At 32.7% G+C, this 26,977-nt stretch overlaps 1 protein-coding gene across 2 annotated transcripts; it reads left to right on the forward strand.

Annotated features, from left to right (window-relative positions):
* The first annotated feature begins 20,471 nt into the window (after positions 1 to 20,471).
* LOC149495600 (sucrose-phosphatase 2-like) lies at positions 20,472 to 26,632 on the forward strand. Of its 2 annotated transcripts, XM_089723085.1 has the most exons (10): positions 20,473 to 20,601; positions 22,081 to 22,133; positions 23,626 to 23,708; positions 23,790 to 24,089; positions 24,480 to 24,581; positions 24,718 to 24,912; positions 25,012 to 25,302; positions 25,592 to 25,778; positions 25,935 to 25,981; positions 26,101 to 26,632. In XM_089723085.1, the coding sequence occupies exons 3-10, from the start codon at positions 23,649 to 23,651 to the stop codon at positions 26,191 to 26,193; spliced, it is 1,275 nt and encodes a 424-aa protein (XP_089579211.1). In that variant the 5' UTR covers positions 20,473 to 20,601; positions 22,081 to 22,133; positions 23,626 to 23,648; the 3' UTR covers positions 26,194 to 26,632. The 2 variants fall into 2 exon arrangements, with proteins under 2 accessions (XP_089579212.1, XP_089579211.1); XM_089723086.1 differs by lacking the exon at positions 24,718 to 24,912 and having other exon boundaries at positions 20,472 to 20,601.
* The last annotated feature ends 345 nt before the right edge of the window (positions 26,633 to 26,977 follow it).

Raw genomic sequence — 26,977 nt, forward strand, 5'->3', positions numbered from 1 at the left:
GGTAAGATCATGATAGTATCATAATGTGTGATAGAGGTTCATGTAAAGGAGTTATGAGATAATTAGAACTAAATTATTTATGGTGTGAATTAGAAGTTTATTCTTTGCTATAAAGAGACATTTATGTTGAAATTTACTGATTCTATGATGATCAATGCTTTATGAAATTTGTATTTTAAGTTAGTTGCCATCGCACTTTATTAAGTATGTGAATTATGAGCACCACTGAGTTTTATACTTAGCGCGTCGATTTTTATCACGCGTAGGTTGAAGATCGTGGTTGCTACTTGAAGACTTGAGGAGTACTTTCAAAGCAGAAGTGACTAATTTGGTTATAGTAGATTGAGAGTTGTATAATTAAGAATTATGGCATTTATTAAGGTTTATGGCATGTATAATTATTACATTTGATAGAGCTTATGTGATTGGAAATATAATTGAAGCATGTAATTATTGTGGTGTAAGTATTTGGAGGAAATGCTTGACATATTTTACTATAGTTGGTATGATTAGGTCATGAAGACTTGATATAGATCATGAATGAAATTAATTACTGGATATTAAATGCTATTGAGGATTTATACAGTTATGACTATATATATAAAGTGTTGTTGTGTTATGATGATTAGTTGGAGATATTGAAAGTTTGAAGTTTAATTGGGAGTGTTTTATATTCATATTTAGCATACACGATGATATCAGCATGACAGGATATAAGTTCAACCAGATTGTAGCGTCTCGGCTCGGTTCATTCGGGTTAACGGGTGGACCGGGAAGGGATGTTACAATTTTTGGTATCAGAGCCTAGGTTTAGGCGGTTCTCGGACTATAGGGGTATCTATGTAGGAATTTATCTATTTTGCAGTGAGAGTATGAGTAATTTAAGTTCAAGACATGCCATATTGGTTTGATTGGAAACAACCAGCCATTGGAGAATGGTGTCGTGGTAAGCGGAGTATATATTGAGGTTACTATTGATGATTACTGGTTATATCCTTTTAGACCATTATGCATGGAGTATATGCTTAGAGAATATTGGATAGGGAATTCGATGTAGTGGTTATTGGAGATGAAATATTATTGAGGTGTTAAGGATTTGTGTGCTTTCATGAGTTGATATGAGTTCTCAATGTTATAAGTATTATGAGATGTATTTTGAAACTGATTTTTATCCATGATTGTGATAGCATGAATGACTTGTAAAAATGTTTGTTCATGAGCTATGAAGTATATTGGTTTATGACTTAAACATGAAAATAACATATATGTATATACTTAAGTATGTTTGTGATAGCATGAATGACTTGTAAAAATGTTTGTTCATGAGCTATGAAGTATATTGGTTTATGACTTAAACATGAAAATAACATATACGTATATACTTAAGTATGTCAGATGAAGTGTACACTTGTATGGTTGTGTAAGCACAAAGCTATATTAAGTTATGCATGATTAAGAGTATAAAGGTGAAATGATGTGAATGTGAAATGCATGCATAAAATGCATAAATGTGTGTACATGTGCCTATGGAAGGAGTATGTTGAGGATGAGATGCTAGTCTTATATAATAAGAAAATGAACTGATTCGAATATAAGGACATTAGAATCTAGTTAAGAAAAGTATTGATGTTTACATGATTGTGGTTAATGGAATCTAATATGACTATTGAGATAAGCATTTTGCTGGATAGAATACATATATACATATATTCATTGGTGTATTTACATAAATGATCTTAATGATGAATGATTTGATGTGATTTGCTCTAAGAATGGGTGATGAGTGTTTTTCATAAGAACTAATGTCATTATTTCAAGTCATTTATGAGAAGTGATTTCTATTTATGAGAAATACTTACTATTTGGTGGAGTCAAGTATATTGTGGTGTTCATCAGCTATTTTGCAAATGTATGACTATCAGGAATAATATAAAGTACTATGGTTATAAGAAAAGTATGGTGATTCTTAGGAAGAAGTAAATTACTTAAATCTTGATGAGCCTAGTAGTGGATCTGTATGAATTGTGGCACCTTGTGGGTTAATATGGTATAAGTATGAATTATATTCAACAAGATTTAGTTTTTGAGGTTTAAAGTATTTGGTGAATTCTAGATGTTATGTAAGGTTAATGAGAGATTCTATGATTCAAAAAAAAAATGAAGATAATTATGTTATATAAATATTGGACCATGATGATTAAGTGAAATGATGAATGCCATTGGACATGGAGAGATAGTTGTCCAACTATTGAATTGATGTTATACCAGGAAATTAGATAAGTCAGAATGGATCTAGTCATGTGAGTGAATTAAGATTAAGAAAAGCATCAATTAAAGAGGTGAAGGAATATGAATTCGGATGATTTAAATGAGATGATAATCATTCAGAGTTTTTGTGACAAATTAGGAATCATGGTTATTAAGATTTGATGGAAATAGAAGTAAAGATGCATCAGAGTATATACAAGATCAGACTTACTATCCTTTGAGAGTTCATGAATATGTACAAATTGTGGTTCGTGTTGATCTCACTATGGGCATATGAGAATAAATTCTGAGCCAAAATGATCAAGATTTTATAAGTGATCATTCTTCAGACAGAAAAGATTGGTTAATCATTAATAGAAGTATTTTTAAGTTATGGATGATTTATGGATTTATGTGACCTATCTAAGAGTCAAAAAAAAAAAAAAAGAAGAAAGGAGGAATTGCTAGTCCTTAGTGAATTCTATTTGGATGACACTACCAAATCATTATGGATAAATGGTCAAGTTGAGATAATCTATATGGCACATTGCATGATTTGCATAACTTTGTGATTGTGTATAATTACTTTCATGTATTGACATTTGGAACTTTAGTTTCATTTTGTTTTGTTCTTGAGTGGAACTTGCAAGTATGCATGTATGACTATATGTATATATGCATGACAGTGGATGAGAAGAAGTACCATGATAAAAGTAAGTACCATGACGACATGAAGTTATTCACTCAGTTATGAACATAAACTATGTGATCTCAGGATATGTTTCTATAATCTCATCATGCTTTATGAGAATTTACTTTATGCAAATCTTTGAATAGGCTATTGCAATGAAATGCCTTGATATGTATATGAGATGATGATATGTATATGAGATGATGATATGATATGTATATGATATGTCTATGATATGCTGATATGTTTAGAATGGGCAGTATATAGGTCTTTGGATTGAGTGCTGATATGGACTGGATATATTAGCTAGTATGGATGTTCATTTGGGAGAATCATGTGGAGAACATAAGGCTAGTAAGTGCTAGCCGATGAACGAAGAATCAAATTGAGTTGGAAACTATTAGGAGAGTTGTAAGTGTTTAATGTAAGTGAATTTCGAGGACGAAATTCTTTAAGGGGGGTAGAACTGTAACGTCCCATTTTTTCTATTGAATCGAGTCGTTGCTTAGAGTCGAGTCGGGCTGCTCCAAAACCCGGTTCGAGCCATTAGAGTCTAGAGTGGGATGTAATTGAAATAAGGAAAAGAAGTGGACTTACTTGAAGGAAACAAAAAGATCAAAGTATAAGGATTAGGACTTGCTTGCACTAAAGTATAAAGTTGAGGTATTGAGTTGTACCATTTTGATACTTGAGGTACCATTTGGTAATTTTCACATAAAAATCAATGATATTCTAGAGACTACCCGTGAGTTCCATTTCATTTTCATTTCTTCATCCTTATCTTCATCTTCTTCCTCTACTTTCCTCTTCCACTTTCCTTTCTCCATCACTTTTAATGGTAGTGAAGATTTTAATGGGATTCAAGCATTAATTCAATTTCTATTCTATCCAAGTAAGTAAACCTTCTTGAATTTCATACTTGAATCATTTGGTGATATTGTAGAGTATTCATAAGAATTCTCATGTATAGGAGAGGTGAGCTCAAAGGTAGAAGAAAAAGGAAGCTAAAAAGAAGAGCTTAAGCTTTTTGGAGTGAAGGTGTGCTATCTCTTTTCGTTTAATTAATTTCCTTGCATGAGAATTTGTGTGGTGTGTTGATAATGAGAAAATATGTTGTTTCATGTTGAGTAAGATGACTGAAAATGGTGAAAAAGCATGAGATGAAATGAATAAATGAAGTAGATATTGAGTTCATGCTGAAACAGGTTTTGTTGGAAAAGTTACCAGTAACTTCACCTTGATTTTTACCCCATTTAACGATGGAATTAGGAAGTGTCATAGAAGAGTTATTTGTTCCTCTATGTGTTATCTTTACATGGGTTTTTGAATCACCCAAATCGGAGTTGTAAATTGAGAGATATGACCAAAAGAGTACAGACTGCGCAGGCTGGAAAACACGTCGCGCGCTCGCGAATTTCATTTGCGCGCTCGCGACTTATGTTTTTATGCTCTTTTGACTTCATTTTCAATGAAATTGTATTCCTTTGCTCAACTTATATGCCTCCAATCATTTTAAAACAAAAAGACAACATTAGAACATGCATCAAAACAACATGCAAGCATGCAAATGATGTGAAATGAGGTAAACACAACTTGTAATTGTATTCTATGCAATTGTGAAATGATGTGAAATGGTGTATGAAGTTATGAATTCTATGCAATTGTATTCCTTTTCTCAACTTGTATGTCTTCAACCATTTTAAAGCAAAAAGACAACATGAACACATGTATAAACACAAAATGCAAGCATGCAAATGGTGTGAAACTAACATGACACAAGTTGCCCGCTTGGCGAGGCTATCAGCATACAGGTAAGCAGTAAATTTTATGAAATGATGAAGCAGTTAATTTTTATGACACAAACATGTGAAAATAACATGACACAAGCATGCAAATTATGACACAGTTACTTTGCTTTTGTTTTATCTATTGTCATTCCATTAATATGCTCCATTGAGGTTAGGTAGAAACCATGTAGATAAGGCTATGTCGCGACATAGAATAGCAGATCTGTGTCCCATACAGTTTGGTACTCCGGCTACAGGCCGTTGAGTGGATATGATTAAATAGGCCATAGCAGCCAAGCATACAGTTTCATCCAGTTTCATACAGTTTTTCTTATCACTTCGGTTTCACTATAACCTTATGGAGCCATACAGATATCTTGACATAACATTGCATGAATCATACAGTATACTAAACAGCAAGAAAGATCATCAAGGTAAAATGAAAGTATCATGATATGTGTGCTTACATTCCATATGTGAGTACATGTTTATTTCTACATATGTATGTGCTTATATGTTTCTTTATTCATCGTGATATTCACTGAGTTTAATCAAAGTTGCAGAGTTCATACAGCATAAAGAACATCAGGTAAGATCATGAAAGTATAATGCTATATATGCTTACAAGTTTATTTATTGAATCTTTAAGGAGCCATACAGTCATGAGATGTTATTAATCATAACTTATATGATGTGACTAAAAGTGCATAAGTCATACAGCATAATGAATAGCAAGTAAGACAATGAACATATACTGTTATGTATTCTTACATGTTTATTGATTTCATTCATACAACACAATGAACAGCAGGTAAGATCGTGATAGTATCATAATGTGTGATAGAGGTTCATGTAAAGGAGTTATGAGATAATTAGAACTAAATTATTTATGGTGTGAATTAGAAGTTTATTCTTTGCTATAAAGAGACATTTATGTTGAAATTTACTGATTCTATGATGATCAATGCTTTATGAAATTTGTATTTTAAGTTAGTTGCCATCGCACTTTATTAAGTATGTGAATTATGAGCACCACTGAGTTTTATACTTAGCGCGTCGATTTTTATCACGCGTAGGTTGAAGATCGTGGTTGCTACTTGAAGACTTGAGGAGTACTTTCAAAGCAGAAGTGACTAATTTGGTCATAGTAGATTGAGAGTTGTATAATTAAGAATTATGGCATTTATTAAGGTTTATGGCATGTATAATTATTACATTTGATAGAGCTTATGTGATTGGAAATATAATTGAAGCATGTAATTATTGTGGTGTAAGTATTTGGAGGAAATGCTTGACATATTTTACTATAGTTGGTATGATTAGGTCATGAAGACTTGATATAGATCATGAATGAAATTAATTGCTGGATATTAAATGCTATTGAGGATTTATACAGTTATGACTATATATATAAAGTGTTGTTGTGTTATGATGATTAGTTGGAGATATTGAAAGTTTGAAGTTTAATTGGGAGTGTTTTATATTCATATTTAGCATACAGGATGATATCAGCATGACAGGATATAAGTTCAACCAGATTGTAGCGTCTCGGCTCGGTTCATTCGGGTTAACGGGTGGACCGGGAAGGGATTTTACAGAGCCCACCATGCTTCTATAAGTTGATGCATCAACAGTTTGAGCATTATCATTCTTTTATGATTTTTCTCCATGAACTGTAGGAGTGTTTACTGATTTGCATTTGTTGAGATTATATTTTTTAAGAACTTCCCAAGCATACTTTTTTTTAGAAACAAAGTTGTCATGGCTCTCTTAACTGATTTCCATGCCAAGAAAGTAACACATCTTCCCAAAATCATTCATTTCAAAGACTTGCTGCATTTTCAACTTGAAGTCCTGAATTAATCTTGAATTAATCCCAATCATAAGTAAATTCTAACACCCACCGCCTAGTCCCGAGAGACCCAATAGTGGATGCCAACAGAGCATGTTTATACAACCAAAGTTCAACAATTCAATCATTTCATACAAAATCCCCAAATATACACATAATAGCATAAATTGACAAAATCAAAAATTGAAGTAAGGTAAGTGTGTTTATGAACACTAACCTTAAAAACAAGCTTAGATTAAAGTTTCCTAAGCCTTAGCTTTGCCTTACACCTTGGTAGAAGATTTACCCAACTCTTTGGCTCAAGTAGAGAATCTCCAAATTTTCTTGAAATTAGTCACCAAAAACCACTTCTCAACCTTAATTCTCTATGATTTATTACTTAAATCAAGTTGGATGGAAAAGATTTGGTGGATTTAGCTAAGTAGGAAGTGGAGAAAAATAAAGAGAAGGAGGAGAGGAAGTTCAAGTTGAAGAGAAGAAGAAGAAGAGAAAATGGTTACTCAAATAATTGAAGTTGACTTTTATAAAGTGATCAAAGGGTATCTAGGTCTTTTCCACAATTGGATAGCTAAGATTAAGTCAATAGTAATCTCATCTAATGTCAAGTCCTCGTTACTCATATATATATATATATATATACCTCTTAAGGAAGCTTTAAATGGAATCTTTTGATTTATATATGTTTTAAAATGCTGTAAGCGATTTTTATGATATGAATTTATTTATGATAAATCTCATTATGTCTAAGTAAGTTTTCAAGGAAGTGAGTTTATGAGAAATTTTCTATGTTAAGTAATTATGTTTAAGTATGAGAATTTTCATGATTTACTTGATTTCTAAACTAAGCTTACATTATGATTTTATGAAAACTAAAGAAAGAGGCAAGTTTTATGAGAAGTGTTATGACTTAAGAATTAAAGCTATGTTTTTGGGCTCTAATATACTTGGTGTGAATTTGATGCGTGATATGATTTTATTATGTAAGATGAGCATGCTCGGCATTTAATGCCATTATGATCATATGCTAGGCACGTGGGTGTCTTATGTTAGGGCGGACGTGCTCTATATGTTATGAATAAGATGGCGACCTAAGGCCATTATGAATAAGTTAGCGACCTAAGGCCAATATGAATAAGCTATGAAAACTTATCTGCTTCTCTTTCTCCTAAGTGTATGCGAGCCCCTTGGAAAATATTTTTAAGACAATTAAATGAATGAGATTATATTATTTTAGTAAACCTTAGTTTGGAAATAAATGATTATGTTATCAAATGAATTTTCAAAGCATGATATTTCGGTACATGGTTTTAAAATAAATAGTATGTGTATTGGTAAATAAATGTCCAAGTAATGAATTTATGAATTTATGAATTTATGTTATTAATTATAAGTTTATTTGATATTTCTTTTGCCATAAATGTAAATGTATGTTGAAGCGTTAATGATTTTATGATTGTAAATCTTTTGATGAAAATTTATGTTTTAAGTGTGTTGCCATCGCAACATTGGTAGGTTTGTCATTTATGAGCACCAATGAGTTTTATACTCAGTGCGTTGATTTTTATCACATGTAGGTTGAAGACCGTGGTTGTTACTTGGAAACCAAAAGAGTAGCTTTAGAACAAAAGAGACTATTTAAGTAGTGGTAGAATTAGTTTGATGTAATTAAGAATTATGGCATGTATAATTATTACATTTTCGGAGATTATGTTATTGGAGTTGTTGGGAGTTGGAATTTGGATTAGGAATTATTTTGGTATTCATATTTTTGGTGAGCTCAGTTTAAAGGAAACTCTTGCAGTTAATCTGTAGGATTTTTTCCAACTCATTTTTCATAAATAAATATGTATTATTATTAAAAAAATTTAATTAATTACTCACTAAACTTGTGAATACTTAATCACTTCTAATTCATAATTTGATTTTATGATTTATAATTTGATTTTAAGTTAGGACGGTGTCTCCAGCACTGAATGTGGCATCCGCCATTGGGTCTCTCGGGACTGAGCGATGGGTGTTACATTTAATGGTATCACAGCATAGGTTTAGACGGTTATAGATTTTTGTCTGATTTAAGGAATATAATTAATTAAGTGAAGACATATGCTATATATGTTTGATAAGCAATTTGTCTCTGAAGTGGATCTTTTATGAATTGTTATTGGAGATAGAATGTGGATAACTGTTTTGGATCATGATAGTAATATGACCTACTATTGGAGAAATGGCATAATGTGTAAAGATTGACATTAATGATTTTTAATTGTATCCTTTTGAATAGTTTGGAAGAATTATTGTTCGGAGAAATCTTTGGGAGTTGATGATAGAACTTTGATGTGCATATTGGAGAGATGATGATTTTTTAAAGCACTAAGGGATCTATTTTCTTTTCTCTTTAGAGTTTATATGATTTCCATATGCTCTGAATATGGTTGAGTTTTAATTTGCTATTATGAATTTTGATTTTGAAATTGATTTGCACCTATGATGGTGATAGCATGAATATATTAAAGTAGAGTTTATGTAACTTGAATTCTTAAGAACTCTATCTTTTTACTTTGTCAATGAATGACTTGATTTTTGTTATGAATATTTTCCCTTTCTAGATGCTTGAATGTAAGAAAAAGGGTTGTCAAATGTGGTTTTACAGAGATTTTGAAATATGAATAGATTGCTTTGTAAATGAAAATGAAATTACATGTATAGATTCATGTGTTTATGGAAGTATGATGACATATGAATTTATTATATATGAAAATGATATTTGTATGAACTCTAAGTATGCTAAGATGAACTCATTGATGTTTATGCATGAAGCATGAACCTATGTAAATATATACCCAGTAAAAGATATGTTTGGAATGAGTTGCTAGAATTACCAAGTGAATGAACTATATGATTCGAACTTGAGGATGTTGGATTTTATATGATTAGAGGGTGATTCTAGTATATGAATTTTGATGAATTTTTGAACTTTGGTTGTATAAACATGCTCTTGGGTGATGTTTGATGAGTATTTGGTATGTGGTAGAAATCTCTACCTTGTATCTTTTGTCTTTCATGTTCTTTTTCATGATTTAAGTAAGCTGAAATTTGGAAAAATGTGTTATTGGGTGTGATTAAGGACTGTTTTTTGATCCTTTTTATCATCTATTTGAATCCTTCATAAAAGTTGTAGGTCTACTTCTTAGCTTTCCAACCCATCTTCTTGTGTCCAATTTGAATACTTATAGCTCAACTTATGGCTGAAACACCCAAATTGACTCTATTATGCCGGGCCACATGCAGCTCTGAATTGTTTGCACATTTTGACTACTATAATGGCAAGATTATATTTTGAGTTCTTCATAAAAGTTGTTTCCCTATATCTTAAGACTTCCCTAGTTTTGGATTTGTTTAATTTTAGTGTTTGGATAAGTAGGAATTTAATAAACATTGGACTTGGTTCTGCTGAATCAGGTCTGGACTGTTGGTCTATGTTCCTAGCTTTGTTTACCATATTACAGATTAATCTGGCTGTGCTCCCTTCATAACATTTCTAGCATTTTGTCTTAGATTTCTAATGAATTAAACTTCACCTAATTTGGAGACTTGTAACTCAAGTTATGTCCTAAAAACACAACAAAGGTCAAGGTTACTAAAATGCTGAAAATTTCTTGATTTAGATCATTTATTCATAAAAATCTCAAAATCTTTTCCAATTTATAAAAAAACCTTAATCAAATGATTTACATATAAAATTATTCAAGAAATATTGAATATAATGGGAGTAAATAGTGAGCATTAGTAACCTTGACCTTTGCTGTGTTTTTAGGACATAACTTGAGTTACATATCTCAAAATTAAGTGAAGTTTAATTTATTAGAAAGCTAAGACAAAATGCCACAAATGTTATGAAGGGAGCACAGCCCAGATCAATCTATAAGATGGTAAACAAAAGATAGGAACACAGACCAACAGTCCAGACCTGATTCAGCAGAACCAAGTCTAATGTTTATTAAATTCCTACTTATCCAAACAGTCAAATTAAACCAATCCAAAACCAGGGAAGTCTTAAGATACAGGGAAACAACTTTCATAGGAACTCAAAACATAATCTTGCCATTATAGTGGTCAAAATGTGCAATCAATTCAGAGCTATATGTGGCCCAGCATAACAGAGTCAGTTTGGGTATTTCAACCATAAGTTAAGCTATATGTATTCAAATTGGACACAAGAGGATGGGTTGGCAAGCGAAGAAGTAGACCTACAACTTTTATGAAGGACTCAGACATAGATGGAGAATAAAAAGGATCGAAAAATAATCCTCAATCAAACCCAATAACACATTTTCCCACATTTCAGCTTACTTAAATCATGAAAAAGAACATGAAAGACAAAAGATACATCCATAGTTAATTATACTCAATATCTTCCTCGGGTCTAAATAAAATATTATCCCCCGCTCTACAGCACTATTCATGACCTGATAAAATAATACTATTTTAAGATTTGAAAGTTTTGGGGCGTTACATAAATCATCTACATATAATGAAACAATAAGAACTTCATTCTCCTCTTGTTTAACATACAAAGTTGCTTCATTCATGCTTCTTGTGAAACCCAACTCTAGTAGATAGCTATCAATTCTTGTATACCAGGCCTTTGCCACCTGTTTTAAGTCACAAAGCGCCTTCTTTAATAAACATACTTTGTTACTGCCATCGCTAAATCCATCTATCTTCTTAATCCATTAAGAAAAGTTGACTTCACGTCAAGTTGAAAAACTTGCCAACCTTGCCTTGCAACAAGTGCAAGAATCAATCTTATTGTATTGAACCTTGCAACTGGTGCAAAAGTTTCAGTGAAATCCACTCCATGTTGTTAAGCATACCCTTCACAACGAGCCTTGATTTATACTTGTTGATGGAGCCATCCGAATTAAATTTCAAAAAGACCCACTTTGTTCCTATGACTTGCTTATTTTCTATTATAAGAACTAAAGTCCAGGTGTCATTTTCCATCTTTAACTCCTCCTCCATGGCAGCCTTCCATTCAGGAACCTTCAATGCTTCTTCAGCTAGTGTTGGTTCAATGGAAGCAATATTGCATCTATTGTTGATATCTTCAAGTGTTTAGGTGCCTCGAATAGCGTAATCATCACCATCATCAAGTCCTTTATCAATTTCAACAGGCTCTTCTTACTCTTGCTGAAATTGGTCTCTAATTACAACTTACTTTGAGGTACTAGAGTTAATTTGGTTCCAATCCCACTCACTTTCTTTATTAAACTTAACACTTAGGCTGACATACACTTATTGGTTCATGGGATTCAAAATTCTATAACCTTTGGAATCACTGATGTAACCCTCAAATAGTCCTTTCTCAGCTCTTTGATCAAGTTTTCCACTTTTTGCTTCCGGAATCAAAGAGTAACATACACAACTAAAGATTTTGAAGTGAGCTACAGATGGTTTAACTCCAAACTAAGCTTCAAATGGAATTTGCTCATCAAGTGTTTTAGTTGGCAATCGATTTTGAATGTATACAATTGTATTTACAACTTCAACCCATAAAACTTTTAGCAAATTCTTCTCAAACAAGAGACATCTAGCCAAATTCATCACAGATATGTTCTTTTGTTCACTTACACCATTTTGTTGAGGTGTGTAAGCAATTGTGAGCTGATGGTGAATACCGGCCTTTTGAAGATACTCCTTGAACTGAGTACAAGTGTACTCGGTCCCATTATCGGACCTTAAAATCTTGATTAGAGAACCAGATTGAGCCTCAACTTTGGCTTTGAATATTTGAAATATGCTGAAAACCTCAAATTTTTGTTTAAGAAAATAGACCCAAGAGTATCTAGTAAATTCATCAATAAATAAAAGAAAATATATGTTGTCACTATAAGAAGGAATACTCATTGGGCCACATAAATCCATATGGATTAATTCTAACTTTGTTGAAGCTCTCCAAGCTTGATTAATTGGAAATGGTGATTGACTGAGTTTTCCAATTTTACAAGCTTCACAAATGTTGGTATTCTCGGTTGTCGATGGCAAGCCAACAACTAAATTCTTATTTTGAATTAGTTTTAATGATTTGAGATTGGCATGACCAAATCTCTTATGCCACACGCAAGTTTTTTCTTTAGCATTAAGACAAGTTTCAATCTTAATTGTTTTCCAATCTACTCGAAAACTTTTCCTTTTCATCTTTACTGAGAATAATTTTACTCCAACAGGATCAATAACATCCCATCTTTTATCTTTGAACACCAAAGTATAATCTTTTTCTAGCAATTGACCAACTGAGAGCAAATTTTGATCTATTTCAGGAACATAAAGAACATTTGAAATAACTCTTGTAACTGAAGAAGTTTGCACAACGACAGGTCCTGTTCCTTTGACATCGAGAAGACTCTTGTCTCCAAGTCTCTTGTCTCCAAGTCTCACCTTTGAAGAATAACTCGTGTCCAAGTCTTCAAAAATCTTCAAATCTGCTGTCATATGGTGTGTGCAGTGACTATCAATTAGCCATACCTTTTCTACTTCAATTGATACACCATATTTTTCAATTTCTTTCAATTTCGGTGACAGTAAAGAGATTCTCTTTATGATTGATGTCTTCAATGGCTTGTGTAGGCTAAGCTTGAGCTTGTTGGGTCTGATTTGCTTTGTAAACTTTCTCAGTGTGACCAAATTGTTTACAGGTCTTACATTGAGCTCTAGATCCATACCAACAGTAGTTTTCAGTGTGGTTTGTTCTTTTGCAGTGGGGGCAAGGTGGATACTTATCTCTTTTGCCTTTCCTTCTATAATTTCTTCTATTTTTTTGCTCCTTCGATTTTGTATAAGCTCAATTTTTTGCCCTAATGACTCAGTGATGTTAACCTTTTTTAACATAAGATTAAATCGAGACTCCCGATTGCTTTAATTCTTGGACTGTTGGTCCATGGCTGAGATAATGCATGTATTTGATTATTTTTACTTTTTTGGGTTATCAGGTGTTTCGCAATAAAATCGGCCGAGGAAGCACCTCGGGTCCATCCAGCACACTTTTCGGTGCACCACCTCATTTTGAGTGCCACCCGATCCGATTTAGTAAAAATATATTTGGCCCAATTTTAGAGCCCACCAATGGCATTTGCCACCTAGACCCTAAATTAGGGCAACACATCTCATTTGCCTATAAATAGGCCTTGGGATTAGTGCCAAGGGAGTAATTTATCTTAGCTAATGGAAACTCTTGGTTTTCAAAAACTCAAACCTTTAATTCAAGAAAACTAGTATTTCCTCTTGGATCGAAGGTCTTTATTCATTGATTAAGAGAAAAACTCCCTTACTGCTAATCAAAAAAACCACAAAAACATACATTTAATCTTAATCTTGGAATTTTGGTTCAAGAATCAAGTTTTTAGGGTGTTCGTGCATTCAATCCTTAAAAATCTTTGGATTCTTCCAAGGTGGTAACTTTTGAGAGCCCTTAAACCTTTCCTTCGTTTTTTTCCTTTCATTTTGGTGTGAAAAAACACCATTTCTTTGATTGGTTGGGAGAGAAATCCGTGAACAACCAATAGCTTTTGACTATGTCAGAAGTGGCGCACGCCACAGTGCAACGGGCTCACGCCACTTCTCCCGCAGTCAGGATGCACTGTTTTTCATTTTGTAACACCTTGATCCGAGCAAGTGTCTAGCGCCACTATGTGTGGCGCAAGCCACTCCCATTGTGGTGCACGCCACTCCCATTGTGGCGCAAGGCACTTCATTTCAACGGTTCAAAATGCTAAAAATCAATAAAAAGGATCCGATTTGGAATTTTAGTGGTTAAGCACTAGAATTTATTGTTCTGGAGTACATTTTTTAAACCATAAATTCATGATGAACATTAATGCTTTGAACCCAAATCTTGATCAAAGCTTTAAATTTAATGCATTTAAGTTATTGTCTTTTAAATTCTTGCACTTTCACTTATTGCTTTACAATTTTCATTGTGCTAACCCATTAATTAGTGCTTTGTGAACATAAACATGGACCATGTTAGCCATTATTTTATTGAATGTGTGTTTATGATTCTACGAATATTAATGATTCTGTGATTGTTATATAGGATTGATTCATTAATGCCTTTCATTTATTATGAGCTTGATGTAAAGGGCCTTAATGGGTCCTATGATTGCTTGTATGTAATAATTTTAGGAAATTTGGAAAATTTGGAGGATTAATGTAACACCATCCGCCCAGTCCCATGAGACCCGACGACGGATGCCACATTCGGTGCCGGAGACACAGTTTTAACTTAACATACAAATCATTAAATAAGATTATGAATTAGAAGTAATTGAGTATTCACAAGTGTAGCGAGTGATTTTTTTTTTTATATAGATAATCATTTTATTTCGTTTTCATCTCTTTTTTTTTTTTTTTTGAAAAATAGATTGGGAAAAATCCTACATAAATACTGTAAGAATTTCCCTTTTAAAAACTGAGTTCGCCAAACATGTGAATACAAAACACTCCCAATTAAACTCCAAACTCCCAACATCTCCAAATAATCATCAGAACACAACAACACTTCTATATTTTCATAATTATATAAATCCTCAATAGCATTTTAATATTCATCAATTAATTGCATTCAGTTTATATATCAAGTCTTAATAAACTAATCATACCAACTCTCTTGAAATATTTTATATTCAATCATTTAATGAATCTTATGCTTATCTCCGAATATATATACCAACATAATTGCTAATTACATGCTTAATTTATAATTCAAATAACACAATCTCCGAAAATATAATACTTATACATGCCATAATTCTTAATTACATAAATCTCAATCTACTACTACCACAATAGTCACTTCTGCTCTGATGCTACTCTTCTAGTCTTCAAGCAGTAACCACAGTCTTTAACCTGCGCGTGATAAAAATGAACGCGCTGAGTATAAAACTCAGTGGTGCTCATAATTCACATACTGACTAAAGTTGCGATGACAACTTACTTAAAACACAAATTACATAAAATCATTAAATTTCAACATACATTTACATTTATAGCAAAAGAAATATCAAATAAACTATTAATTAATAACATAAAGAATTTAATTCTTTCAACTCATAAATTCATTACTTGCACATTTATTATACCAATACATATACTATTTATATTTAAAACCATGTACCGGAATATCATGCTTTGAAAATTCATTTGATAACATAATCATTAATTTCCAAAGTAAGGTTTACTAAAATAATATGATCTCATTCGTTTAATTCAAATACTTTGAAAGCAATAAGACGATTATAAATACAAATATGTTCATTCTTTAGTTAAGGCTCGCACTAATACAGAATGAACATAAGCAGATTTGATCGTGGCCTATGTTAGCGCCACCCCCATCACACAATCGTGGCCTATGAAAGCACCACCGTGGCCTATGAAAGCACCACCCCCATCACACCACCGTGGCCTATGAAAGCACCACCCCCATCACACAAATAAGCGCGTTCGCCTATTTATAAGGGCTGATAACCGTAGCATATGATCATAGCTTCTCATAACAAAATTAATCTCATCATACCACGTTTCAATCATGCATAGTAGAGCCCAAATCAAAATCATTCTTTTACAAAAGCAATAATTCTTAATCAAAAACTCATCATTACTTAATACCCATCATTTCAAAATTTCTCAACTTACAACTTACAAAAATTTCCACATTCTTCAAAGGAAATATTTCACATATATATATACCTAATATTTTCTTTTTAAACTTTCTTAACATCATAATGAAATTTATCATAAGAAACTTCTTATCATATAAAATCATACTTTCCTTATTCAAAATTCAAAGCACATACACCTTAAATACCCATTTTTTTTTAAAACTCTAAACATATGAAAGTTATCAAAATAATCATACTTATGTCATACTTATACCATACAAAAATAATAATTAAGTAAGCCTTACCACCCTAGAGTGGTTTGGCCTCTTAATGAAAACCAAGGGGAGGAATTTCCTTCTCCAACCAAGCATACTAACATAACTCTTATGCACCAAGGTATCCATTTCTATCCTCATCATGCATTATCTAAACTAATTCCACACTTTATCCCAAAATTTCCAACAATTTTTCCCATTTATATCCATTTAAACATATCCACAATACCACTTTTCAACCTTATATCTTATTTTTGTCAAATCAATCCTCAAACATACAAATAATCAAGAGAACCTCATCACACATGATTCATACATACATTTATCCAAATAATCCTATGAGTCAAGGCATAGGAAATTTCCAGCATTAAAATAACCTTGACCTTTGCTGTGTTTTTAAGACATAACTTGAGTTAGAGGTCTCAAAATTGAACGAAATCAGATTCATTAGAAAGATAAGATAAAATGATACAAATTTTATGAAGGGGACACAGACCAGATCAATGTGTAAGATGGTAAACAGAAGCTAGGAACACAGACGAACAGTCCAGACCCGATTCAACAGAACTAAGTCTAATGTTTATTGAATTCCTACTTAACCAAACAGTCAAATTAAACCAATCCAGAACCAGGGAAGTCTCAAGACACAGGGAAACAACTTTAATGAAGACCTCAGAACCAAATCTTGTCATTATAGTGGTCAAAATGGGCACTCAATTCAGTGATGCATGTGGCCCGACACAACAGAGTCAGTTTGGGTGTTTCAACCATAAGTTGAGCTATATATCTCCAAATTGGACCCAAGAGGATGGGTTGGAAAGCTAAGAAGTAGACCTAAAACTTTCATGAAGGACTCAGACACAAATGGAAAATAGAAATGGTCGAAAACTAGTCCTTAATCTCACCCAACAACACTTTTTCCAAAATTCAGCTTATTTTAACCATGAAAAGAACATGAACAACAAAGATACAAGGTAGAGATTTCTACCACATACTAAATACTCATCAACATCACCCAAGAGCATGTTATTGCAATCAAAGTTCAACAAATCAATCATTTCATACAAAATCCCAAAATACATGTATGATAGCATAAATGCACAAAATCAAAAATTCAAGTAAGGTAAGTGTGTTTATGAACACTAACCTTAAAAATAAGCTTTAGCAAGCTTAAATTAAAGCTTTCTAAGCTCTAACTTTACCTTTACTCCATGGTAGAGGTTTCCCCAACCTTTGGCTTAAGTAGATAATCTCCAAATTTCTTGAAAATAATCACCACAAATCACTTCTCAAGCTTAATTCTCTAAGATTAATTACTTAAATCAAGTTGGGGGGTTCAATTTTGGTGGATTTAACAAGTAAGAAGTGAAGAAAAACAAAGAAGAGAAGAAGAAGAGGAAGTTGGCGTTGAAGAGAAGAAGAAGAATAGAAAAAGTGGTTGCTCAATAATTGAAGTTGACCTTATAAAGTGATCAAAGGGTATTTTGGTCTTTTCCCCATAATTGGATGGCTAAGATTAAGCTCATCTAATGGCTAAAAATATTCTCCAATTCAATTCCTTCACAATATTATTTATCTCCACAAATTTCTCAAATTACTCCATAAAAATAATTCCTCAAATTTCCTTAATTAATAAAGCATCATAATTCACTATTCACTAATTATCTAAATTCTCCAAAAATATTCATTACTTACTTTCTACCCATAAAAATCATGCATACATACTCCAAAAATATTAAAGAAAATATAAAACATATATAGTAATTTTTCCGGACCAAAATAATACCAACTCTCGGACCGGTAGTACTATTTACAGACCGGTGGTACTATTCATAGACTGGTAAATCACTACCCATTTATAGTTAATCATACTCAATATCTTCCTCGGATCTAAATAAAATATTATCCCCCTTTCTGTAGCACCATTCCTGACCCGATAAAATAATATTATTTTAAGATTCGAAAATTTTGGGGCGTTACAATTAAAGGGTAGAATGTATTTTAGGACATGGTTTATAATCTTTTCTCCTCACCTCCTTCTTTGGATGATTTATTTTCATGATTTGTGGATGAGATTATATGCATGATTGTCATGGTTTCCAAAAGTCCATTAAAACTAATTTTACACCTCAATTTAAGTTAATCATATTATTAATCTTTGTGAATTAATGGACAACTAGGAGGCCCGTTTAATCGGGCAGTTCGGATGCCTAACACCTTTCTGATACCGTACCTAACTCCCTTAACGAGTCCCTAGTTTTAAACTATTACCAAAGTAAGAGCCCTTTTTCAAAGGATCAATGAATAGGTCTAATAACGAAAATCAATTTCCTTAAATAAAATTAACCAAGCCTTTTCACTTTTCCTTCTAAACGCAAATAACAAAAAATAAGGATCCTCAGGTTGATCCTTCGATCCTCCTTGGGCTTTAGTCTTTTGCGTAGTTACAAGAGCCCTTTCACCAGTACTTCCTTCTTCTCTAAAGGCTTTCCTTTATTCAACAGCCTATAGAGCATTTGATAGCTAAGTTAATGTGAGTTGAGACATGTCCCAAGTGTCCTCAAGAGAGGAAATTTTTTCTTCAAATTTTTCAAGGAGAGTCACCATCACTTTCTCAACTATTCTCTTCTCTTCCAATTCTTCTCCCAACAACCTGATTTGATTTACTATCTTCATAATTCTTTCAATATAATCCTTCACCTTCTCTGTATCTTTCATCTTCAACATCTCAAATTCTTTCCTTAAATTTAAAATCTGCATCTACCTTGTTTTATCAGACCCTTGATACTCTGGTTTTAACTTCTCCAAGCATCATGAGGAGTTTCACATGTCATGATCCTGGTGAAAATTGGATCTGACACAGCAGCATGGATGTAAGAGAGAGCTTTTGGAGCTTTGGCAACTTCTTCTTTGTGTTGTCTAATTTGGGTAAGTGTTGGGTTTTGGTAAAGAGGAGGTGGTGCTCTGTTTTCTTCAATATACTACCACAAGCCAAGACTTTAGATAAGCTCTTATTTTTATAGCTCAAACATAGTAATTCTCGCCATTAAAATGTGGAGGTGAGAGGGAATTATTGTTGGAAGCCATTGAAAGTTAAGTAAACACTGAAAAAATTTATTAGATCTAGTTTGTTTTGTAGGTTTCTCTCTCTCTCTCTGATTTTTCTCTCAAGGATTCTCAGTCCCTTGAGAATTCTCACAATCCCTTAAGAACAAGAATGCTCTGATACCACTGCCGGTGTAAAAAGGAAAGAAGAGGACTGATATTTACTTAAAGAAACTGAATTTAAACGTCATAAAGAAAAGACCTATTTTCATTCACTTGAAACTAATACTTATACAAAGTTTCTAAATAAGTTTGTTAACCAAACTTCTAGAAATTAAGAAAGTTTGTACATCAAACTTTTGCTCCTCTATATATTTACAACAATTCTAGCGCATATAGGATATCCACTTATTTCATAACAGCAACTAATATTTTTCTTAAGATAATTTTTTTTTTTTTTTTTTAGTTTTTGTATGGTTAACTTGAAGAACGGTTATAATAGGACGTAGCCAATAATTTAACTCTTATCATTTAATTCTCAATTTAACGAAATTAAATTAAAACTGTAATTTTAGAATGCTATCCACATAAATGGTTTTATAAATGGAAAGGAAGATAATTTATTGTTGGTGTAAAAAGGAAAGAAGAGGACTGATATTTACTTAAAAAAAATGAGGTTAAACATTATGAAGAAAAGATCTACTTTGATTCACTTCAAACTGATATTTATACAAAGTTTCTAAATAAGTTTATTAACCAAAAAGGAAGTTTTTCCATCAAACTTCTACATAAATTAAACTCTTCCATACTTTTTTACAACAATTTTAAACTAATCAAGATATGGAAAATTACAAAAGTGCAAAATATCAAAAATATCTAAGGAATCAAAATGACAGCACATGCATCATTTTTAATTTTAATGAACAGTAACAGTAGTGACTGTCCTCAACATTTATGTCAATTTCTTCGCTTTCCTGCCTAGCTTATAAGCAGCAACACCCTCGGCCAAAGTAAAGGCAAAGCAGTCCATTTTAAGTGCTATTTGCAGGTTTGAGCTTTCGCAATTGATATTCGTGATTACATATTATCTCACTCTATGTCTTTTTTTTTTTTTTTTTTTTTTTTTTTTGTAGTGAATAGCCTTTTCTTCTGATAAATTTTTCTTTGATAAAAGAAAAATTAGTACTTTTTTTTACTGATACATGTATATGGTGATTTTGAAAATCTGATTTGGAGACTTTAGTCAAAAGTGATTAAGTCTCAAATTCTCTCAGTTTAAATGCTCTTTAATTATCTGTTTCTTGGAAGGACTATGTTTGAATTAGTGTCTTCTTCTTCTTTTTCTTTTTCTTCAATGTTTGCCTTTTTTTTCCTTCCAAGGCTGTGATTCATGTAAATCTGATTACGGGAATTTAATGGGCATTTCTTATTCTAATCCCTTGTTCTCCTCTATAGAAAAGTCTTCTGAATTTCGGGCTTCAAACAATTTCTTGATTCCATGGTCATCTTTATCTTAGCAGTTTATAGTAATATTGCTTTCTTTCCGTAAAATTAATGCTTGCAATTATGTGAATGGTCGGTTTGATGCTTTATGGTTTGTAAATGACAGCAACAGAATGAAATTTTAAATGTAATGCATATCTTCTGTGTCATTCGTGGATTCCGGTTTTAGATGTGCGAAAAAGAAAACTGAGTTGCCGATTGAGTAGGAGACTCTCCATTTTTGCGTGCAATAGTTATTTTATATGTTTAACACATGTTTATTAGATCAGAATCGTGTGAAATCTACTTTTCTAAGTGCTGCACATATTATTGGAAATTTTTTTTTGAAGAGAATATTATTGGAAATTTTTAAATGAGAGGCAAGAGTGTACATGCAGTTTTATATTTGTGAAGCTAAGTAATTATTGGAGGGGAAGATTGGTTCTTTAAGCTGCGTTTCTGGTGACTTATTGAAAGAATGTTGATTTTGTGTGCTTTAAGCAATCGGGTATTCATCGTATTACATTGTAGCATTGCAACAGAGAATATAAATTGAACAATTCTGTGATGAGCTAATTCAAAATCTTAATAAAATCCATGCTGTAAATGGACGCAAGTTATTTTAGTAACAGTTTTCAGAATAGGTGCTTGTATCTTAAGGAATTGGTAGGTTATTTATCGGTTGAACTTGTTTTATTTGTTGACTAGCCAATCTCACTTCATCCTCCTATCAACACTTTAGCAAACTGTAATCACGTTTCTTGGAGATGACTTATAAAATCCCACTGTTTATTTGCCTTGGAGGACTCTTTTTCTTCCCTGGTTGTCATCATTTTACTAAAGGATGAAGTGCTGGACTTTTTTTTTTTTAATGTGAAAGCATATAGTTGCATTATTGTTTGATTTTCAAATTCAAAATACCATAGATGATCTCTCTCTATTTCCAGGCATGTAAACGTAATTAGCATGTGAATTGATTTTCTAGCGGGTGTCTGCACTAACACTGTTCTTCCATTTACCTTTTATTTTCATTATTTTTATACAGGTAATCTGAGATTGAAGTTCGGCAACTGAAATTGGCCACTTTTACTAGTTGATGTAAGTTGTAGTTTCGCTTGGTGCTTGTCCCACTAATAATGTTATGGTTACAAGTTCCAGGTAGAAGTGCTACTTGGTTTGGGTCAGCACTGTGCTCAGCCTCAAACCAGATACAACCCAACAGATTGAAATTCTCATATATTTTTTCCCCTGGATAAAAGAATTAATCTTTATAAAAAAAATCCACCCAGCTCATAAAGAACACAAATTGAATCTGTTTCTGTGACTTCCTTTTTTTGTAAATTTTATTATTTACTAAATGTTGTGCATGCAAAAAGGATGAAGTTCCTAAAAATCCAACCTTAAGCCAAAAATGCTTGGATTCAAAAAAAAGAAGTTGTTAGAATTGTGAAACTAATAGTGAAGTAAACACAAAAGGTAAAAGCAAACAGGTTATTTTGGATATTTCTGGGTTTCCTTGAAAATTCTTTTATCCTATAGTATATTGTTCTTTTTCCTGTTCCAATCTCGTTTTATTTGCTATTGCTATACAAATTATGGAGCCAAGTTTCCTTTGAGGGTAGGGCTTGTCTATAACTTGCACTTCTTAATAGACTTCCTAGCAATAATCTGTTTGTAGGTTTAGAGATTGTTTGCTGACATCTGAGTTATGCCCTCTCATAGTTTTGAACTCATAATCATCTTTGCCTCTTTTATTTTGGCATTGTCATGGAGTATCTTATAGAATTTTAGTCAGCTTATGGGTTTAACTAGAAAATTTGGAGGCATCATTGCTCATTCATTTAAGGGATTTAACAAGGAAAGATGATAAAGAAGTTCTTTAGGGATTTACAATCTGTGCAGTGGATTGATGTACATGTCTGGAGAGAAATGCTTTCAATTATTGTTTCTTTCGCTTTCTTATCATGAGTAAAGTTTTCTATCCTAATTGTAATTAGCTTGCTATTCTTGTATATAAAAATTTCATCAGTAAGAAAATGCAACCCATTGCAATAGAGAAAATTCACAAAGTATTGTATTTGAGGTTTGGTTATAAGGTTATGTTAGTTGACCCACTTTAAGTTGGCCTTCGAGTTCACAATGTGCTTGGAACCAAAATAACTGAATCTGAATTATTTATTTTGTGTTATCTTTCGCAATGTGCATCCCAAATATTATCATCATATAAATAATTATGGTAACCTAAGTTATTAAAAAGTGTCATGGCACCATGATTATTAAATATTATAAGATTGACATTCCTGTTATGATTGTTGTCATGTGATTGCAAACATTATTCTTAATTTCACCACAGCATAGACTTCTTCATTATCATCATTAATTAGATGGCCCCTGTATTTTTTTAATTTCTTGCTACAACCTTGTGTTATTTCTGCTAATGATGATAAATTTTAATTTTGATCTTGCTGTTTGTTGGTTGGCTTTGTAATGTTGATTTATATGAAGAGACGAGAAAACTTGTTTTTGTTCAGAATGTCAATTTCATAAAAACCATGCCTATTTGCTAACATGAGCTGTCTTTTACTTTCAGATTTAAAGACAGGCAGAACTTTTATGGATCGGCTTGATGGCCCTGCATCTCTCATGATTGTATCAGATCTTGATTTTACAATGGTAATCTATTGGCTTCTCATTCATAATGTTCTTGGATCTTGGTATAATACTCTCGTGATTTTATTTTACTTTTGTTCACAGGTTGACCATCGTGACCCGGAGAATCTCTCACTTCTTAGGTTTAATGCTCTATGGGAAGCCTATTACCGTCAACATTCTCTGCTTGTTTTCTCCACTGGAAGGTCACCTACAATTTATAAACAGTTAAGGAATGAGAAACCTTTACTGACCCCTGACATAACTATAACATCTGTTGGAACTGAGATTATGTATGGTGAATCAATGGTAAGAGATAATGGCTGGGAACAATATTTGAATCAACAGTGGAACAGGGAAATAGTCACAGAGGAAACAGCCAAGTTTCCTGAGCTTACTCCTCAGGTGTGTTGTATAGCTGCCTGGCATCAAATTTTAATAACTGATAGTACAGTCTAGATCATTGCCTGAATGACATGAATTTTATTTATGTATGTATGAGTATTACACAAATGTTAGTACATATGTGGTAAGGGAAAGACTTACCTACACTTGGTATATAGACCCACTCATACACCAACTCTATCAAAAAAAAAGTTTTTTTTGGTTCAAGCGAGGGTTATTTCTAACCATTCACTGGGGAAAAAGAAAAGAATAAAATAGTAACAATTTTTTAAAACACTCTTCATTGATTAGTTTGGTATATGGGTGGGCTCATATACCGGTTGTATTATCCATGTGATAATATAAACTGCATTTAATTTCAATATGTTGAATTTTTGTGCATTATTGCAGGCAGACACAGAGCAGCGGCCTCACAAGGTGAGCTTTTTTGTGGATAAGGTTAAAGCCTTGAAAATTGTTAAGACTCTTTCGGAACTTCTAGAGAAACGTGGGGTAAGTGTTGATCTGAACCTTAAGACTTTGGACAGTCATGTCAAATAAGTCAAACTGCAAGCTCAGGCATTTATAAAAGTTGTACTTCTGTAACTCATTTTTTTCCCTTAGTTGATTGTGATATCTTTTTAACCAGCTAGATGTGAAAGTGATATATAGTAATGGGACAGCTTTGGATGTATTACCAAAACGTGCTGGCAAAGGACAGGCTCTTCTATATTTGTTTAAAAAATTTGAAGCTAATGGAAAAATGCCTGTTAATACTCTTGTATGTGGTGACTCTGGCAATGATGCTGAACTTTTCAACATTAATGAAGTATATGGTGTGATGGTTTGTATCTTTATAAGCTTTTATTATTTGTACTATAACATTTGTGTAATAGTTTAATGGTTCTTATGTCTGGTTTTACTCTGCATTTTCTACATGCAGGTCAGCAATGCTCAGGAGGAATTATTGCAGTGGTATGCAGAGAATGCTAAAAATAATCCTAATATAATTCATGCAACTGAGAGATGTGCAGCTGGGATCATACAAGCCCTTGGAGGTTTTAGACTGGGTCCAAATGTTTCTCCAAGAGATATCAGAGATTTTCAAAAGTGCAAAGTAGAGATTTTCAGTCCTGGTCATGAAGTTGTGAAGTTTTATTTGTCTTATGAGCGATGGCGACGTGCTGAAATAGAGAAGTATAATGACTATTTGCAAAATTTAAAATTAGTATTTGTAAGTCTAATACAGATCTAAGTCCATTTTCAATCCATCGCAGTCAATACTGAATGTTGTTGCTTATATTTGAAGCTTGATATGCTGCTTGTTCCTGGTTATTCTAAAATTAAAAATTTTTATCTAAAGCTTGCTAATGATAGAACTTTGAATGAACTTCCTGTTTTTGTTTTATCACCTGAATTTTGTGAGGGCTTACATGTTTGTAAACTATGAAGATGTAAAAAATAGTATTTTCTGGCCGAAAGTATTTTATATGTGATTGCATGCTTTCCTTTCTGCTCTCTAGTTTCCATCAGGTACTTTCGTTCATCCCTCAGGAATGGAGCAATCTGTCCAGTACTGCATTGATGCAATGACTAGGCTGTACGGGGACAAGCAAGGAAAGCAATATCGAGTCTGGGTGGATTTAGTCTCTTCGGCACAAGTTAGTACAGACATATGGCTTGTGAAGTTTTATAAGTGGGAGTTATCTGGTGAGATTTGTTTCATATGATAATTATACTATTATAGATGGAGGCAGTTATTTAAACATCTTTATTTCCCAAAGATGAATTAACGTTCCAAGTATTTTATGATATCAATTTTAGTTGTGAAATCTGACAGCTGCTGTATTATTATTTATGTTGTAGGAGAGGAGCGGCAATGCTGTTTGACTACAGTTTTGCTGAGTTCGAAGGTATAACTAGAAATTGGCAATTCCCATTTTTGAGTAAAATCTCTTGTTCGATTACAGCTGATTGGTGCTGTGATAAATGATAACTGATCTGATTATTGTTTTGTTGTGGGTCGGAGCAGACGAAGGCACCAGATGGGTTCACATGGATGCACATGCATCAGACATGGTTTCATGGCTCGACATCGAAGGACCAAACGATGTGGTTATTCTAGGTTCCATTTCAAATCAGGTTAGAAATCACTTGCTTTGGCTAAGCATACTGGTGTTAGTTGTCCTCCTAGCTGCTTATGGGGCTGCAACTAGTCGACGGGAGAAGGGTGAATTGCAGGACTTGAATAATTGGGATAGGAAATCTGTTAAAAACTTGCTGTTATAGCTCCATTGAAGCGAAGATCATGCAAGTGTTGCTGCAGAATTTCGGTTTATTTTGTTGATAAATATGACGTAGCTGATTGGAGCTGAAATGAGCTGAAATCATTTAGATATTTTGTTGTGCCTTGTTATTAAGTTGTAGTGGTTAATGAATGAGTGGTGAAGCTTGAAGACTTTAAATTACATGTAGTAAATTGTAAAGAAATGTAATTAAAAATTACTTAGATAAATTATATTAAAAATGTAACATTATTAAATATATGTTTTATTAATATTCAATGGCTTCTATTGTTAAAAATAGCCAAACTAATTGACTAAAATCACTAATAAAATTAGAATTTTTTGAATTATTTGAGATGATGGAATCAAAATCCGAAATAGAGGTTAGAGGTTAGAACTAAGGATGGATGTGGTAGTAATTTTTCCCTAGAAAAATACAAAATGCTCCAAACATCAAGGCTTTTTTTAATTATAATTCATTAGGAGGCTCATGGGTCAAACTAATATTATAAGATTTGTAACAGAGATAAAGGATGGGTCAAACTAATATTATAAGATTTGTAACAGAGATAAATGGTAGCCATCTCTTATTTGAGTGATTGGCATAAATATAATAATATATTT

Source organism: Jatropha curcas, chromosome 6 (genome assembly GCF_041381405.1).
Source record: "Jatropha curcas cultivar XTBG-Jc1 chromosome 6, XTBG_Jcur_1.0, whole genome shotgun sequence".
NCBI lineage: Eukaryota > Viridiplantae > Streptophyta > Magnoliopsida > Malpighiales > Euphorbiaceae > Jatropha > Jatropha curcas.

Coding starts and splice junctions, on each gene's coding strand:
- LOC149495600 (XM_089723085.1), top strand. CDS start 23,649: ATGGATCGGCTTGATGGCCCTGCATCTCTCATGATTGTATCAGATCTT. Junction 23,709..23,789: donor CAGATCTTGATTTTACAATG/GTAATCTATTGG, acceptor TTTTGTTCACAG/GTTGACCATCGTGACCCGGA. Junction 25,303..25,591: donor AAAATTTAAAATTAGTATTT/GTAAGTCTAATA, acceptor TCTGCTCTCTAG/TTTCCATCAGGTACTTTCGT.